Consider the following 16,175-nt stretch of genomic DNA (forward strand, 5'->3'; position numbering starts at 1 on the left):
AATGCTGGAAGGATTGCTGCAGCTGCTGCTGGTGTCTTCCTTTGCTTCTGTGTTCAGCAACTGGTCACAATTGGAGGTTGGGTCCTCCTGACCCCCCCCCCTCTCTCTGGCTCAGTTCAAAATTTTGATCTAAACCCACTGAATGTATTTCTCAATAGACATGTTATATTTTGTAGTTCTATCCAAACTTACTACACTTGTACCTCCTCAACAAAATACCCATGATCGATCAGTCTAATAGCAAAATCCCATTCCACTTTACAGGTTCCTGGATGCTGCTGGGAGACTTTTTACTCTAATAGCTACTTTCCTCAGACTGCTTGCTTTAGGAATTTCCTTCTTGCTTTCTATTTCCCAACCATACAAATATGCTGAAATTTAAATGTAATGTAGTTAAACATGTTTCTGTCCTAACACTCCATCCAGCTTGACCTTCTATAAATATGTCCCCTATCACAGTAGTTTCTTTAAGTTTTAGTAGCAACTTGCCTTGTTTGTGGTAAAACAATTTAAGTTCTCAAAAATAAGGTTAGATAATTACAAACCAGCACTTGAATTTTTGTAGTTATTTTTTTTTATGTTTATTCCTCAAAAAAATGCTGACTTTATTATTTGATTAAAGTATTAAAGAAATCAACTTCTCATCATTATTTGTATCAGAGAGGGGGGATTTTTAATGAGTAGTTAAGTATCTAGAAAAAGAATTGTTTCTAAAAAAATGCACGATTTAGCAGCAACCCTTAAAGTATGCTTTTATTCAATTGGCAACATTATAATCAGTGTTGATAATTTGGAATTTCAGTTCCAACTTCTAAAAAAATCAATTATATTTTAGATATTTTCAGACTATTACCAATTAAACAACACATTTTCATATTAAAAAAGAAAAATTCTAAAAAAAATGAGTCATTTCATTTTTTTCATGAAATCTAATTTACAATAAAGAAGATTCCATAATTTTTAAAATTAGATCTGAAAATTTGATAGTAATCATGGAATTATTTTTTAATTCAATAACTAGAATTTTAGAGAAACTTCAAGATGGGAATTTTACTGAATTTTCTTTGTTAGCCATGTTTTTACACAAATCATTAACTTTATAATTTTAAATAAAAATAGAATTAATAATTTTCAAAAATAAAATTTTAAAAATAAAATTGAAAAATCAGATTTAAGTAATGCTTAACAATAATCACACGAATTTCAATCAAGAAACGTATAAAACAGATTTTGTTCAAAATTTGTGTGATTTATTATTAAACTTTATTTAAATCTAAAATTTCAGTTTAATTTTTTTTTAGTTATATATTTATAGCAATTTTATGTTTTTGTTCATAATTGAACTAAAACCTAAATGTATATGTTGTTTTATGAAGCACTCATCATAGTAAGAATGTTCGCTTCAGTATAATGAGAATATAACATCTTGAAATAGATTAAAAGATAGTTTTGTCTGTCTTATTGAATAAAAATGTTAGTTTTATTTGAATTGCTTTAAATCTAGATATTTTGTAATTTACATTTATTTTTGACCAATAAACTTTTAGAAAACAAATGTTGGTACTTGTGCAGGATTTGAACCAGGCATAACTAACTGCAGCTTGGCTTTGTTTGGAACATGATGTTATGTGCTTGAGTTTGTCTGTAACCTGACATAAGACACCGATCAATGTGCAGCAAATGAGCAGACGATCTTTGGGGAAAATATTGGAAGAAAAAAAATTACTAACTTAACACACCCTCAAACAGCTGTTCCTAACAACTTTATACAAGATGAATATCTCCACCTTGGAGCAACAGTCAGTTGCAAACGCCAGGGGCTTCTTAAGTTATCTTTTCAAGTTTATGTGGAGACAGAAATTTGGTAATGATCCTTTTGTCTTCATCTTAAACCATATATTGGAAAGCTACCCAGTTGGCGAAGTTTCTTCCACATCGCTTTCTCTTCTCGTGCCACTTTAAAATCGTCTGATATGACCATAAAAAAGTCTACCGAATCATAAGGGATATCCCAGCTGTCTTAATTTAATTTTTAAAAAATCATTTGCCCAGCCCCACAGGAAAAAAAAATGTTCATGAAAAGATAAAAAATCTTTCAAAAAGTTTACTTTACATTAGTTATAAATTTAAAGAAAGAAAATGAAAAAAAATATATATATAATACATGCAAAACACGTACTAAGTGCTTTTTTAAAACCTCTGTTAAAAAATATAAAAAACAACAAAAAAAATGGTTTTCTTATTAATTTTGTTCAATTTTGTTTGACAAAAAAAATTTGTTTAAAAAAAATACAACTTGCTTGTTTATTTTTTTTTTTTTCACTTAAAAAAAAATTTGTTCCAAGAATAAAACAGAAATTGCTACAGTAAGTTGTTTCTTTTTTATTTTTGTTATATTTTTTTCTGGTGATTTTATCATATTTAAATGTTTTCCTCAGTATTTTCCTTGAGTAGTGTTATGATTTGATAATCAGTGACACTCGGCAAAACCCGGCGATTGACGTCATGTTCAGAGCAAAACCAAGCGGTCAGTTTGTTATGTCTGGTTCAAATTCTGCACAAGTACCCAAATGTTACTCTAAGTATTTTTATGAAATAATTACAAAATAGAACATTTCTATGAAATAGTGAATGCATCATTTGTGATATATTTTCAGGATCAAATTGAGAATAAAAACTGAGAAAAATCAATTTGAAGAAAATGATTTAAAAACTTTGGGAAAAAATCAAACTCCAGAGGAAACAAAGGTTTGAGAATATTTTAAATATTTCTTAACATTAACTATATTTCTATAGATAAATTTTCAAAATATTAAAATAGTAGTCACTTTTTATTGTTTTTGATGTTAATTGGAAGCAATTATTTTACTGTTAGTCCATTATTCTGCTACCCATTTGATTTTCCTAAATTCGATACATTTATGATCATCAACAACTGACTGAAAAAAATTATCCATGGAAATCTATTCAAAAAATAATTTTTTTTAAATATGTTAACATAAAATATTTCATTCATCTGTTTTCTTGAAATACAATTAAGAAAATTCTTGTTTCCTCTCTAGAATGACCAAAAAATGACCTCAAATTAGTAAAAAAAAAAAAATACATTTTTGTAGAAACTGGTTTTACTCCTTCGATTTAACAAAAGTTGAGATTAATGAGTGTTTGCATTATTTAATTAGTAGGATTGCAGGGAGAAACAGCTCATGATGTACTTTTTTCTCTCATTTTAATAGATAATATTTTTTTTATTTTATTAATAGATAATAGTTTTTTTTATTTTATTTTATTTTGAAAAATGTCAAATTATGAACAAATATGATTATCCCCCCCCCCTCAAAAAAACTGACTCCATTATGAAAAAATGATTATAATTTTCTTTTGTCTTAGATTCAACCCAATTCATTAGAGTGTGAAGATAATACAACTGAGGTTCAAGTTTCCGAAAAGAAAAGTGAAGTTGTAGTTCCTGACAAAGAATCTGATTTATCAACATGTCAGTATTTACAAATTCTATTTGGGTTTATATTTTGAAAGAAATCTGTTTCCAGCCTTCTGAAAGAATCCATTTTTTTATGCTTAACTTAAAATTCTATAAAGATTGACTTAAATCTGCATTTCAAAACTGCCTTCTCTTGGTAGTTTGGTTTACCAATATTTTCTTTATATTATTTGTATTATTTAGACTACTATTCTCATCTTGGATGTTATTCTCAATGTTTCAACTAATCTAATCTCCTACTTTTTTTACGTGCATCTTTTTAAACTCAGGAATCTGTATGTTCAACTTGAGAATCTATACAAATTTTAAAACCAAACTTATTATTTAATCCACATGGGTGGCTTGTTTTCATTCTGTCAACTGTGATTGGATAGAAGTTTTATAAATTAATTCTTAGTTATTATTGCCTATAGTGAGGATTTGACAATGAGGTCTAAGTGACATTCTTCTGAGGATTTAAGATTCGATCTTCACTATAGGTGATACTAATTAAGAATTAAATAAAGTGTTCAATTTGGAATTCATTATAGATTCCTGAGTTTGAAAAAATGCACCTGAAGAAGGTTAACAACTACATAGACCAAAAAATATAAGAATCATTGTTTATTTATCATATGACAATGCCAGTATATCACCCAAGATCGAACAGACAGAAAAATTTGTAGATGCATTCAAACGAGCTCTGAAGAAGAATCAAGGTAATGAACACAAATGAAAGAAGAATTCAGAAATGTTTGGCAATATTCAGAATCACGCCAAACTCAAATATGACGTCCTATTTATCGCCCACAGAATGTTTGGAGAAACCTTAAAAAACGAAAACAAGATAACTAAAGTATATAAGCCAGGTAACAAAGTTTTTTCAAGAATTTTAGGGCTGGAAAAATATATTGAGAAGAAGGAATAGTAACCAAAAGAATTGGACAGGTCAAATATGATATAAAAGGAAACAAATTTTCATGCGAAAAATATTGGAATCATTTGAGACCTAAGCACACTATAGAGGTTACGGAAAATACCAAAGTGATTCCAATGTTTGATGCATTTCAAATTCCTGTTCCTATAAGTCAACATTCTCCAATGGAGGTATTCCTAAACTCAAGGCACAAGGTACTAGCGTGTCAAATGTCACCATTGCAAGGAGGATAGAGGGGAAAAAAGACTTAGAAAAAAGTTAATTGATTATGTCCAGACGCCAACAAGAGAAAATATTAAAGCTAAATTTTATGGAAAAATTTAGCTCAGTGGGGAGGTGATTTAATGAATATGAGTACATCCAGGTTTTTCCTCCTTACAAAAAGATGATGAACTGGTTATGCCATAAGTACGAGTTAAAATCAATGAACCAATTGAACAAATTTTTTATATTCATGCCATTGATTGATTGCTTATTGAAATAACTTTATAAGATTGTTTAGTCTTTGTTCTTATATTAAAAAAGTTACAAAAGAAAAAGAAAGTATCTTTTGTTTGTTAAAAGTTCTTAAAAGGTGAGTATGTTCTTTTGTTATTATTTGAAACTTTGTATAAATTGAATGAAAGTGGTCATAAACATATCCATGTAATGAATTAAAAAATAATAATCAACTCTTTATTATCTTAAAAAAACATTTCAATGAAATATATTTTTACAGCTAGCAAAACAGTTTCCAAAGAAACTGAGAATATTCCTCCTAAAGATCCAGATGCTGTAAGTTGTCCATGTGGTTGTAATGAGGTAAATAAGTTTTCAATTTTATTTTATTAAGTATTTTAATCATAATTTCAATCAATTTAGTCAAAGATATTTTATAAATTTACATAGTTTGCTAAAAAAAACAAAATCTCATTATGAAAAAAAATCTAAAAAAACAAAAAAAAAAATTTGTAATCACTATTAATTATGCCTGTACTTTCATTTTAAGTAAATATTAATCCCACCATTAAGTCTGTTAATTTCCTGGATGTAAAATTCAACTGAAACTTATGGACCATACATTAAAAACAATACTGCTCCTATAATACATGCATGCAAAATCCACCCCTACTCTATAATTAAGAAAATACCTTATTCTGTTAATTGTATAATTCGTAATAACTTTTCCAAAGAACAATTTAGTAACAAATTACATTAAATATAATGAAATATTAAGCTACTGTGGCTACTTAAACACTAAACAAAATTATAATAATACAACTAGTGGTAGTAATAGCAAATACATTTTGCAACAAAAACATAATTTGGTTTACACCGCCTTCTACATGTAATGCAACTCAGTATTTTTTGTTTGAATGCAGGATGATGGTTTGATGATACTTTGTGCCAACTGCAAATATTGGCAACATGCAGCCTGTTTTGGTTTATTAGATGAAGATAAAGTTCCTCCAGCACATTATTGTGTAACATGTTCTAAGGTAAACAAATCCTCATATTAAATTAATGACGATTATGAGTTTATGGTTTACTTTTTTTTATTAAATTTAGCTTATATAAATGCATTTTGATGCATTATAATTTCCATTTTGTTTTTCATAAAATGTATTCTATTAATGATAGAATAATTTGGCAAAATGTCACTGTCTTGTCATGTGGGTAGTATTTGTGTATGTATTAGAAGTTAATATGCACAATAATGTTGTATGACTGCAAGACCTGACCCCTACACAAAAGAAGACTTCAACATATACTGCCTATGATGCATCCTACACATCCACCTCCCAAACTGCAATATCATCAGTGTCACAAAAACTCTTTTGAAAAAAAAAAAAAAGAGATTTTGTTGGTTTGGTCACATTCTTTGACACCCTGAGAAGGAATTCATCTCCGTTGACATGCTGGAGGAAACACAACAATGGTCAACTGAAGATATGCATTAAAACAATGAAGACAGATCATAGAGCTGGTAGTTGGGTGCCATGTTTTTGGTAGTTGTTGCTGGAAATGGGAATTGCAAAAGTATACTGAAAACTCAGCTGCCAATTAGTGTGAGTGGACTGCCTTGATGCTGGACAGAAACTCATTTGTAGCCAGCTCAATCCACCTCAGATAAATGGCATTACAATTACAGTAGATAATAACAAGTCAGATAATGAAGTTACAGAAAAATATCCCAATTTTTGCTAGAAACAAAAAAGACACAATTAATTTTTAGTAGTCTGTAATATGTTAACTTATGATTAAGAGTTTTCTTCATAATAGTAATAATAATGAAATCATTGTGTACAGTGCTCAGGCGTGCACTATAACTCATTAAATAGTAGATAGGATAATGGACATTTGTCAGGGAAATAAACACTGTACAAGTCATAATATTTTATTATGAAAATTGCTTCAAACAAGGCATGAAGTCACTAAAAAAGAAATACTACTTTAAGATCAAAAGCTAGTTAACGATAAGAGTTAGCTGAATAGGAACAGCAATTCTTATCTCTTTTTCAGAAATACCACTAAAAGAATTTGAGAACTAAAGGACAAAATAAGAGAAGCAAGAGTTTTGCTGAAGTAAACCCAAGGTTAATTTTCTCCTCTTTCTCTCTATACATGCGTGTATGTGTATAAAGAGTGAGGAAAATTAGGTATAGTTTTGGTAAAATGCTGGCAATATGAAGGTTTTAAATGATTCCGTATCTTGGCTGCCCAAAACTGATACAGGCAGTTTGTTTCATGTTTCAGCAATTTTGAGTATGAAAAGATGTGGAAAGTCATCGTTGTTTTCTGACCTTGTACACATATTAATCTTTAACCTTTAACTTGATAATTTTACAGAAAGATGCAGAAAAGTACTTCTTTCTTTTTTTTTTTACCAATGATTTTTTTTTTTTTTTTTTTTAGCTGAATTTGATTTTCAGTATTTATTAATGAATTCATGTATGATAATTTACTGCATTAAAAAGTGGTGGCAATTATTCTCATTTCAATAAAAACCTATCTTCTATTCATATTAATGAAATAGGTTGTTATTTAAATATGAAAAAGATACTTTTAACTGATTGTTCCTTTTTGTGGGTTTTTTTTTTTCAGTCGATTGATAAGACATGCACAGATCCTTCTTTAATGAAACTGGTCTCTTCTCACCAACAAGTATGTATCTCATTTTAATCATATTTTTATTTGAACTTACATTAAATTAATGATTTCATGATATGACCTTGCTGAAAAAGGGTAAAAGTTGTTGGATTAGTAGATGTAAAGCAATTGAGATAGCAGTCCACAGGGAAGGACAAAGAAAATATGGCAAAAAGTGCTAAAAATATTCTTGGGGGAGAGAGGTAAATAAAGATCTGGACTAGACAGTGATGAATTAGTTTGGAAGTCAATTTCTTAAAGTCATCTAGTACATGTGAGCATATAAAACAAATGTTAAACTGAATACTACGACAATGGTGATGATGATTTATTTTATTTTTTATAACGTTTATGTTTGGTAATAAAACATTACTTAACCAGAAAGAGGTATGGCAAGAGAATGAAGGTAGCAGAAGAAAATTTGGAAACCAGCTCATAATTCAAAGAAACAACACAAGTTTGGTTTAGAGATTCTCAAAGTGGCCTGTATCGTTTCCAGGAAGCGGGGTTAGGGTTGCAACGAAAATATCCTGGAGGAAGAGGAGTAGAATAAAAACAGAAAGAGATGAGCAGTTGAAAGATCCTGGAGGAGGGGCTGCATAGAAACAATAGGGGTGGTGCAAAGCTTTAAACGAAATGATCATTTCTATAAATTCTAAATTTCTGTATGTTTTGTAAAGAATAAGATTAAAAATTTTCATTCTTAGAAGTCTTAATTTTGTTTTGTTATTTTGATGTCAGAATTAATATTTGACTACTTGTATCATGTTGACATGGTGTAGATAGGACGTGTCGCATGCCAACCAGATAAAACAGCAGATATATCATAGAATAAATTGGGCATTTATTTGAATTATTCTTAATAGCATGAAAGCCATAGTATTGGCAGTCATAAATAATTTGGAAACCATTGATGTGAATTCTTATTTAAGAAAGAACTGTAAACTACTGATATTTTATTTTATTTAGTAGATTTTTGGTTGATGAATTTTGAAATGTTTTCTAAACATTTTACTTATATTTTATCATTAATAGTTTGTATCCTATTTACCATATTTCAAAATATAACCCCTTCTTCATTTCCAAGATTGCTTGATTAAAAACATACATTTTAAATAATATGTACATAATACTTAACTAAGGGTCTGAATTTGAAAATCCAACAAAATAACTTCACATTAGATTTAATCTGTTCAATTTTGTAATTGAATGTTGAATCATATTAAGAGTAACAATATTCTAACAATTTATACCTACCAATTTGTGATCCAAGTTAATCTCTAATATTTTTGTTAAATTTTTATTATTGCACCTACCTGTTTTCATTTTATACAGAAATTTTTTTTTATTTTAACTAATTTTTCTTTCAAACCTGTCAATAATTAGTTAAAAATTTAACATTTAACTTATTTTTAATTGAAAGTGTCAGATACAGTTTGCTATTTAAATTTAATATAAATTGACCTTTAACCCCAGATGGATTAGTAAGAATGACGCTACTGAAAATTATTTTCCTTTTACTAGAGGGGGACCGGTTTCCATACCTTTCACCACCCCTTATTAAGCGGAAGATAATTTCGGGTAACATCCTCTTGTTGAAATCAATCATCAAGGTTCAATTTACATTAAATGGTATAGTGTACCCACACCTAAGTATTACACTAATATTTCTTTAAGTAATTTCTGACATATTCAAAGGGAAAATTAGTTCAAATTTAAAAATAAAAAAGTTATAAAGGAATCATTTTCTGTGTGCAATAGTAAATATTTTTTATTGATTGAAAAACTGTTTTATAAATTAAGCATTTAAAAAATATTTAAAATGAAATATGCTACTTTCTGCTTTGCTTTTTAAATTTCATGAAACACATCATTTTCCTGCAGGCAAATTGCTTATGGCGCCGTGTTCTTTTGACATGTCTTGAAGAAAATCATTGTACGATCCAAGGTTTAAGCAAGAGACTGGGAGTGCAGAATACAGTTGCACTTGGCTTTTTCAACAGATTGAAAAGGGAAGGTTTTATCAAGACATCATTAAAACGGTATAAAAATATCTTCAAATTATTATCAAAATTATATATTTATATATATATATATATATATATATATATATATGTCAAAACGTTGTTAATTCATTACCCACTTAGCATCAACCGTATAGTGTAACGGTGAAAAGCCTTGACTGTCATTTAGGCGGTCGGGTTTCAGTCCTGGCTTGAGGCAGTTGCCTGTCTAGCTGCACTGATCAGCTGTGAAACAGCAAAACAGTACTGTATGTGGATGACTATATATATAGATAGATAGATATACCAAGTTATAGGTGTTTAAGAGTGATAACGCATGAATTTAACAGGATTATTAAGAGTGCTCAATAGAAGAAAAGGAAGATGTATTTTTATTAATATAAACAAATTTACAATGGAATGACATTGGACATGCTAATGTTTCAGAGAGATGGTTGTTAAAACCGCAAGTCCTCATCAGGCAATTTAAAATAAGGTTGCTTTTCTCAGAAGAAACCAGTCCTCAAAATTTCTATGGAAAGCAACTTTTTTTTTTAAGTTGCCTGATGAAAACTTGTAATTTTAACTGACCATTATCTGAAACATTAGCATGTCCAGTGTCATAACCTTGTTTATATATATATATATATACACTAGCTGTACCCTGCCACGCGTTGCTGTGGCTTAATTTGGTGTAATGGAAAATTCTAATAAAAAGAGGAAATTCATGTTTCTTATATTCTTAGTACAGCAATCCACTCCAAAAAGTAAAAAAAAAAAAAAAAAAAAAAAAAAAAGGCGAATTGGATCCTGATCTTCGGAATTACCATCAATCATGGCTTGGGCTCGACCAGCAATCAGTGGATGAAGCTGAACGTAGCAAAAATGTTGAAACGCTAAATGTTTTTTGTTTTTTTTTGTTTTCTGAATACAAAAATGTGAGTTAGTAATTGATATTTGAGTGATTGGGAGGGGGGGGGGGGTTACTATACATAGATTCGAAAAAGTTGTCCAAAAACAAATAAATGAAAGCAAAGGTAAGGTAAGTTATGTTTCTACCTAACTGGATAATTGTTTAGTGTTTTTATGTAATGTAAAATGTTTAATAGGCTCGAAAAACAGAAATGGTTGCAGACTCTGTTGAATACGTTAAGTTTGGGATAGTAAGTTGAAAACTAAAAACTATACAATACAATGTCAAAAACTCACCGAATATATGTTACTATGACATAGGCTGACATAATCGGTGGGTTTGTGACAGTATTTTGTATAGTTTTTAGTTTTAACTCACTTTCTCAAACTTAACGTAATGAACAGTGTCCGCCAATATTTGTATCTTTCAAATACACCGATAAACACTGTTTTTCGAGCTGACTAAACGTTACATTAAATGAAAAGGGTTTGTATTACTAAACAGAGATACAAAGAAGTTGTGAAAAAGTAAATATATAACAAATAAATGTTATCAAAGGCAAGAAAAGTAAATGTTCTACCTAACTGGATAAGATTGTAGTGTTTTTATGTAATGTATAATGTTTAATTGGTTCAAAAACATGCAGTGTTTATCGGTATATTTGAAAAATACAAATGGTGGCAGACTGTATCGAACACGTTAAGTTTGGGGAAATTTTGGGAAAATGAGTTTAAACTAAAAAACTATACAAAATACTGTTAGGAACTCACTCAATATATGTTACTGTGACGTAGGTTGACATATAATCAGTGGGTTTAAACTTTTGCTCGATACAGGTGACGACTTTTAAGAGTCCCTTTTAGTGATTACCTGGTTTGAGGATATTTGTACAACTAAACGGAAAATCTGCCCCAAAAATCCGGTATTATTTTACTTTAAGGCCCGTTTCACGTTCATATATAACAAAATATTTTATTGTAGATTTTGGTGTGCTAAAAACGTATCTGCAAACCGTTTCCGTCGCAAAAAGAAAGTTCTCATGATATGAGGAAATTACTTTTTCGAAAAGTGGGTGATCACTTTTCAATGTAAATTTAACTTAGAATGAGCACCCACTTTCTGACCACCTGAGAGAGGGGCATTTTTCTGTGTGTTTCTTGGCTAAAAAGTTTTTTGTTTGATTTCTTTTGCATGGTAATAACCCCTGGACTCTGGGACTATTTCCTATTTCACAGCCGTAGCCTTCGTTTATGCTACGCGTGAGCATAAATGAAAGCTGTTTAGCCAATAAACATGGGAAAAAATCCCGCCCTCTCTCAGGTTGCTAGAAAGTGGGTGCTTATTTTAAGTTAAATTTACATGGAAAAGTGATCACCTACTTTTCGAAAAAGTAATTTCTTCATATCATAAAAACTATTTTTTTGCGACGGAAACGGTTTGCAGATTCGTTTTTACCACACCGAAATCTAAAAAAAAATTTTTTTATTATATACGAACGTGAGACGCACGGCCCTTTATGGAAAATTTTATCAAAAATCCAGGAGAAAATAGTTTTCAATAAAAACAGCAGATGAATTCGATAGAAAAAAATGGATGCTATTTTTAAAAAATTTTTTGTGTGTTTCTTGGCTAAAAAGTTTTTGTTTGATTTCTTTTGCATTTTGCAATTTAAACAGGTAATTTTAAAGGATTTTCCAAGGGTAGAAAGTCCCGTCCCCCCCCAAAAAAAACCATTGTGGCCACAAAGTGGGTGATCATTTTACATTAAATTATTATGGAAAAGTGATCCTCCACTTTTTTAAACTAACATTTCTTCATATCTTGGAAACTACTCGCTTAATTATAAACATTATTTTCGTTTTCATCGACCCCAAAAACCTATAAAAGTGGTAATTTTAAAAGAATTTTCGAGGGTGGAGTAATTCTTCATATTTACCTTTTTTTTTTCCAATAACATAAGAAATTAAGAATTAGACAAATTTATTTTAGGTAGGCTTTTAAAAATAAAAAATTAAGATAAACAAATGGTGCTAGTGCACTTACCGCTCCGCGCTATTTTTTTAGATCGTATTTCCAAGTTTAATTAAAGTTTTATGATGTTTTTTTTTTTATTCAATTGTAAGGTTAAAGTACAAAAAAAAAATATATATATATATATATATATATGATTAAAAAAATAGGGATTTTTTTTTTTTTTTTTTTTTTTTACCCATCTATTAATTAGATAGTCAAGTGTTGTAATTCGAAAGTCGTCAACGTGTGGTGCACGTGAAAGGCTCATTTCTACCGGAAATGAAATATGGCGAACAGTTTCGCAGTTAGGAAAATATTTTTATTTTATTTATTATATATTTATAATTTGCGATCTTAACGATTTTAATTTATTTTAATAACATGCAAACATTCCTTGACTTTAAAGATAAATTTTCTGAAAATTTCAATTAAATTGGTAATCTAGAAATATGGTTTTATGGACTTTGAACGAACCAAGAATAACATTTTTATATTTATACTAGCTGTACCCTGCCACGCGTTGCAGTGGCTCAATTTGGTGTAATGGAAAAATTTAATAAAAGAGAAAATGCATGTTTCTTATATTAGTACGGCAATCCACTGCAAAAAGTGAAAAAGAAGGCGAAACTGAAAAAATGGTACTTTTGCAGAATTTGATCTGGATCCTCGAGAGTTTCTGTCAATCATTCATGTTTTGGACTTGACCAACAATCAGTGGATGAAGCCGAACGTAGCAAAAATGTTGAAACGCTAAATGCTTTATTTTTTGTTGTCGTTTTAAAAAATGTGAGTTAGTAATTAATATTTGGTTGATGGTGGGGGGAGGGGGGTTACTATACACAGATTCGAAAAAGTCGTCCAAAAACAAATAAATGAAAGCAAAGGTAATTTACGTTTCTACCTAATTGGATAATTGTTTAGTATTTTTATGTAATGTAAAATGTTTAATTGGCTCAAAAAACAGAAATGGTTGCGAATTCTGTTGAATACGTTAAGTTTGGGAAAGTAAGTTGAAAACTAAAAACTATACAAAACTGTCTGAAACTCACCGAATATATGTTACCATGACATAGGCTGGCATAATCGGTAGGTTTCTGACAGTATTTTGTATAGTTTTTTTAGTTTTAACTCACTTTCTCTAACTTAAAGTAATCAACAGTGTCCACCACCATTTGTAGCTTTCAAATACACCAATAAACACTGTTTTTCGAGCCGACTAAATGTTACATTAAATGAAAAGGGTTTATATTACTAAACACAGAGACAAAGAAGTTGTCAAAAAATAAATATATAACAAATAAATGTTATCAAAGGCAAGAAAAGTAAGTGTTCTACCTAACTGGATAAGATTTTAGGGTTTTTATGTAATGTATAATCGGTTCAAAAACATTCAATGTTTATCGGTATATCTGAAAAATACAAATGGCGGCAGACTGTATCGAACACGTTAAGTTTGGGGAAATTTTGGGAAAATGAGTTTAAACTAAAAAAACTATACAAAATACTGTTAGGAACTCACTCAATATATGTTACCATGATGTAGGCTGGCATATAATCAGTGGTTTTAAACTTTTGCTCGATACAGGTGACGACTTTTAAAAATCCCTTTTAGTGATTACCTGGTTTGAGGATATTTGTACAACTAAACGGCAAATCTGCTAAAAAAAATCCGGTATTATTTTACTTTAAGGCCCGTTTCGCGTTCATATATAACGAAATATTTTATTGTAGATTTCGGTGTGCTAAAAACGAATCTGCAAACCGTTTACGTTGCAAAAAAAAAGTTTTCATGACATTCATGAAATTACTTTTTCGAAAAGTGGGTGATCACTTTTCAATGTAAATTTAACTTAGAATGAGCACCCACTTTCTGGCCACCGTAGAGAGGGGTATTTTTCTGTTTCTTGGCTAAAAAGTTTTTTGTTTGATTTCTTTTGCATGGTAATAACCCCTTTAACTCTGGGACTATTTTCCATTTAACAGCCGTAGCCTTCGTTTACGCTATGCGTAAGCATAAACGAAAGCTGTTTAGCCAATAAACATGGATAAAAATACCCCCTCTCTCAGGTTGCTAGAAAGTGGGTGCTCATTTTAAGTTAAATTTACATGGAAAAGTGATCGCCACTTTTTCGAAAAAGTAATTTCTTCATATCATGGACGGAAACGGTTTGCAGATTCGTTTTTAGCACACCAAAATCTACAAAAAAATTTTTGTTATTTACGAACGTGAGACGCACGGCCCTTTATGGAAAATTATATCAAAAATCCGGGGGAAAATAGTTTTCAATAAAAACAGCAAATGAATTCGATAGAAAGAAAATGGATGCTATTTTTTTTTCTTTCTGTGTGTTTCTTGGCTAAAAAGTCTTTTTGTTTGATTTCTTTTGCATGGTATTAACCCCTGAACTCTGGGACTATTTTCCATTTCACAGACGTAGCCTTTGTTTATGCTATGCGTGAGCATAAACGAAAACTGTTAAATATGCATTCGCCTACCAAACTGCCTTGTCAAAAAAACCTTTAAGCCAATAAACACGAAAATAAATGCCCCTTCCTCAGGTGGCCAGAAAGTGGGTGTCATTTTAAGTTAAATTTAGATGGAAAAGTGATCACCCACTTTTCGAAAAAAAAATTTCTTCAGATCATAAAAACTATTTTGGTACTCCTTGGGCGTTGAGTTCCATGGCGACCCGCAGAATTATTTAATGGTCGTTCCCTTAGTACCCCCCTAGTCAAGGCTAACGCATGCGCACGTAACCTTTTTTATTTATTTACTTACGTGGTGGAGTTTCTATACTGATAGGTTTTTTGAAATTTTTTCACTGGATTATTATTGATTGAACACTAACCAGATTATGAAAAAAAATTGAAAAAAAAAAAATCATTTCAACATTTGAAAGGGGTACTCACTTTTTAGTTACCACGTTCTGGTAAATCGGTCACTTTTTATTTATTTATTTTTTTTTTTTTCTAAATACGGAAGTGTCTTCGGGAGACATAAAATGGTCGCATGTTGATGAAGCAATGTATCGGGAGGCGTACGGGATTAAAAATTATTGGTAAATTTTAAGATTAGGTCCACCTCCTCAATTTTCTTTTAAATGACGACTTGAAATGGTTTTCGACTATGCTGAATGAAAATCGCATCGAAATTTTGCAGAAATAAGTAGTTATCAAGATATAAAAAGTTGTATTATGCATTGTAATCTTTGGCGGCCATCTTTTTTACGTGTGTGTATTTGTTTGTGGCACGTGTGCACGTAAAAAGATGGCCACCGAAGAATACAATGCATAATACTACTATTTATTTCCGCAAAATTTCAATGCAATTTGCGTGTTCAGCATACTCGGAAACCTATAAATGTCGTCATTGAAAGGAAAATTGTGGAGGTGGACCTAATCTAAAAAAATACCAAATTATTAAACATTTCTCCAGCATGTTAGTGAAATTTATAATACATTAAAAAAATTAAAAAGAAACAAAACAAAAGTTTTAAAAAAAAACTCACCTTTCACAAAAACAATTTTTAAAAAAAACCACAAACTGACTAAATAAGTAAAAAAAAAAAATAATTAAAAATCTCGAAACTTTATTTTCATGAAAACAATAAAAAAAGTCCTGTTCTCTCTATTTTTTTTTCTTTGAGAAACAAATATATTTCTGACTTACAAATGCGGTAGAGACTCATTATTTTTACT

The 16,175-nt window shown here is 30.0% G+C and overlaps 2 protein-coding genes across 2 annotated transcripts in view; one reads left to right on the plus strand and one right to left on the minus strand.

Annotated features, from left to right (window-relative positions):
* LOC145293014 (ropporin-1-like protein) overlaps positions 1-16,175 on the minus strand; it is a 223,299-nt gene that overhangs the window by 113,126 nt on the left and 93,998 nt on the right. The window lies entirely within an intron of this gene.
* The window catches only part of LOC145292734 (uncharacterized), a 99,304-nt gene that overhangs the window by 48,523 nt on the left and 34,606 nt on the right, over positions 1-16,175 (plus strand). The window contains exons 11-16 of the mRNA XM_080138772.1: positions 2,658-2,748; positions 3,391-3,496; positions 5,137-5,219; positions 5,780-5,896; positions 7,503-7,562; positions 9,432-9,589. Of these exons, the coding sequence (XP_079994898.1) occupies positions 2,658-2,748; positions 3,391-3,496; positions 5,137-5,219; positions 5,780-5,896; positions 7,503-7,562; positions 9,432-9,589 (615 nt within the window). The remainder of the gene's footprint in view (positions 1-2,657; positions 2,749-3,390; positions 3,497-5,136; positions 5,220-5,779; positions 5,897-7,502; positions 7,563-9,431; positions 9,590-16,175) is intronic.

This window comes from Euprymna scolopes, chromosome 14, assembly GCF_053919585.1.
Source record: "Euprymna scolopes isolate OS-2025 chromosome 14, ASM5391958v1, whole genome shotgun sequence".
Taxonomy (NCBI): domain Eukaryota; kingdom Metazoa; phylum Mollusca; class Cephalopoda; order Sepiida; family Sepiolidae; genus Euprymna; species Euprymna scolopes.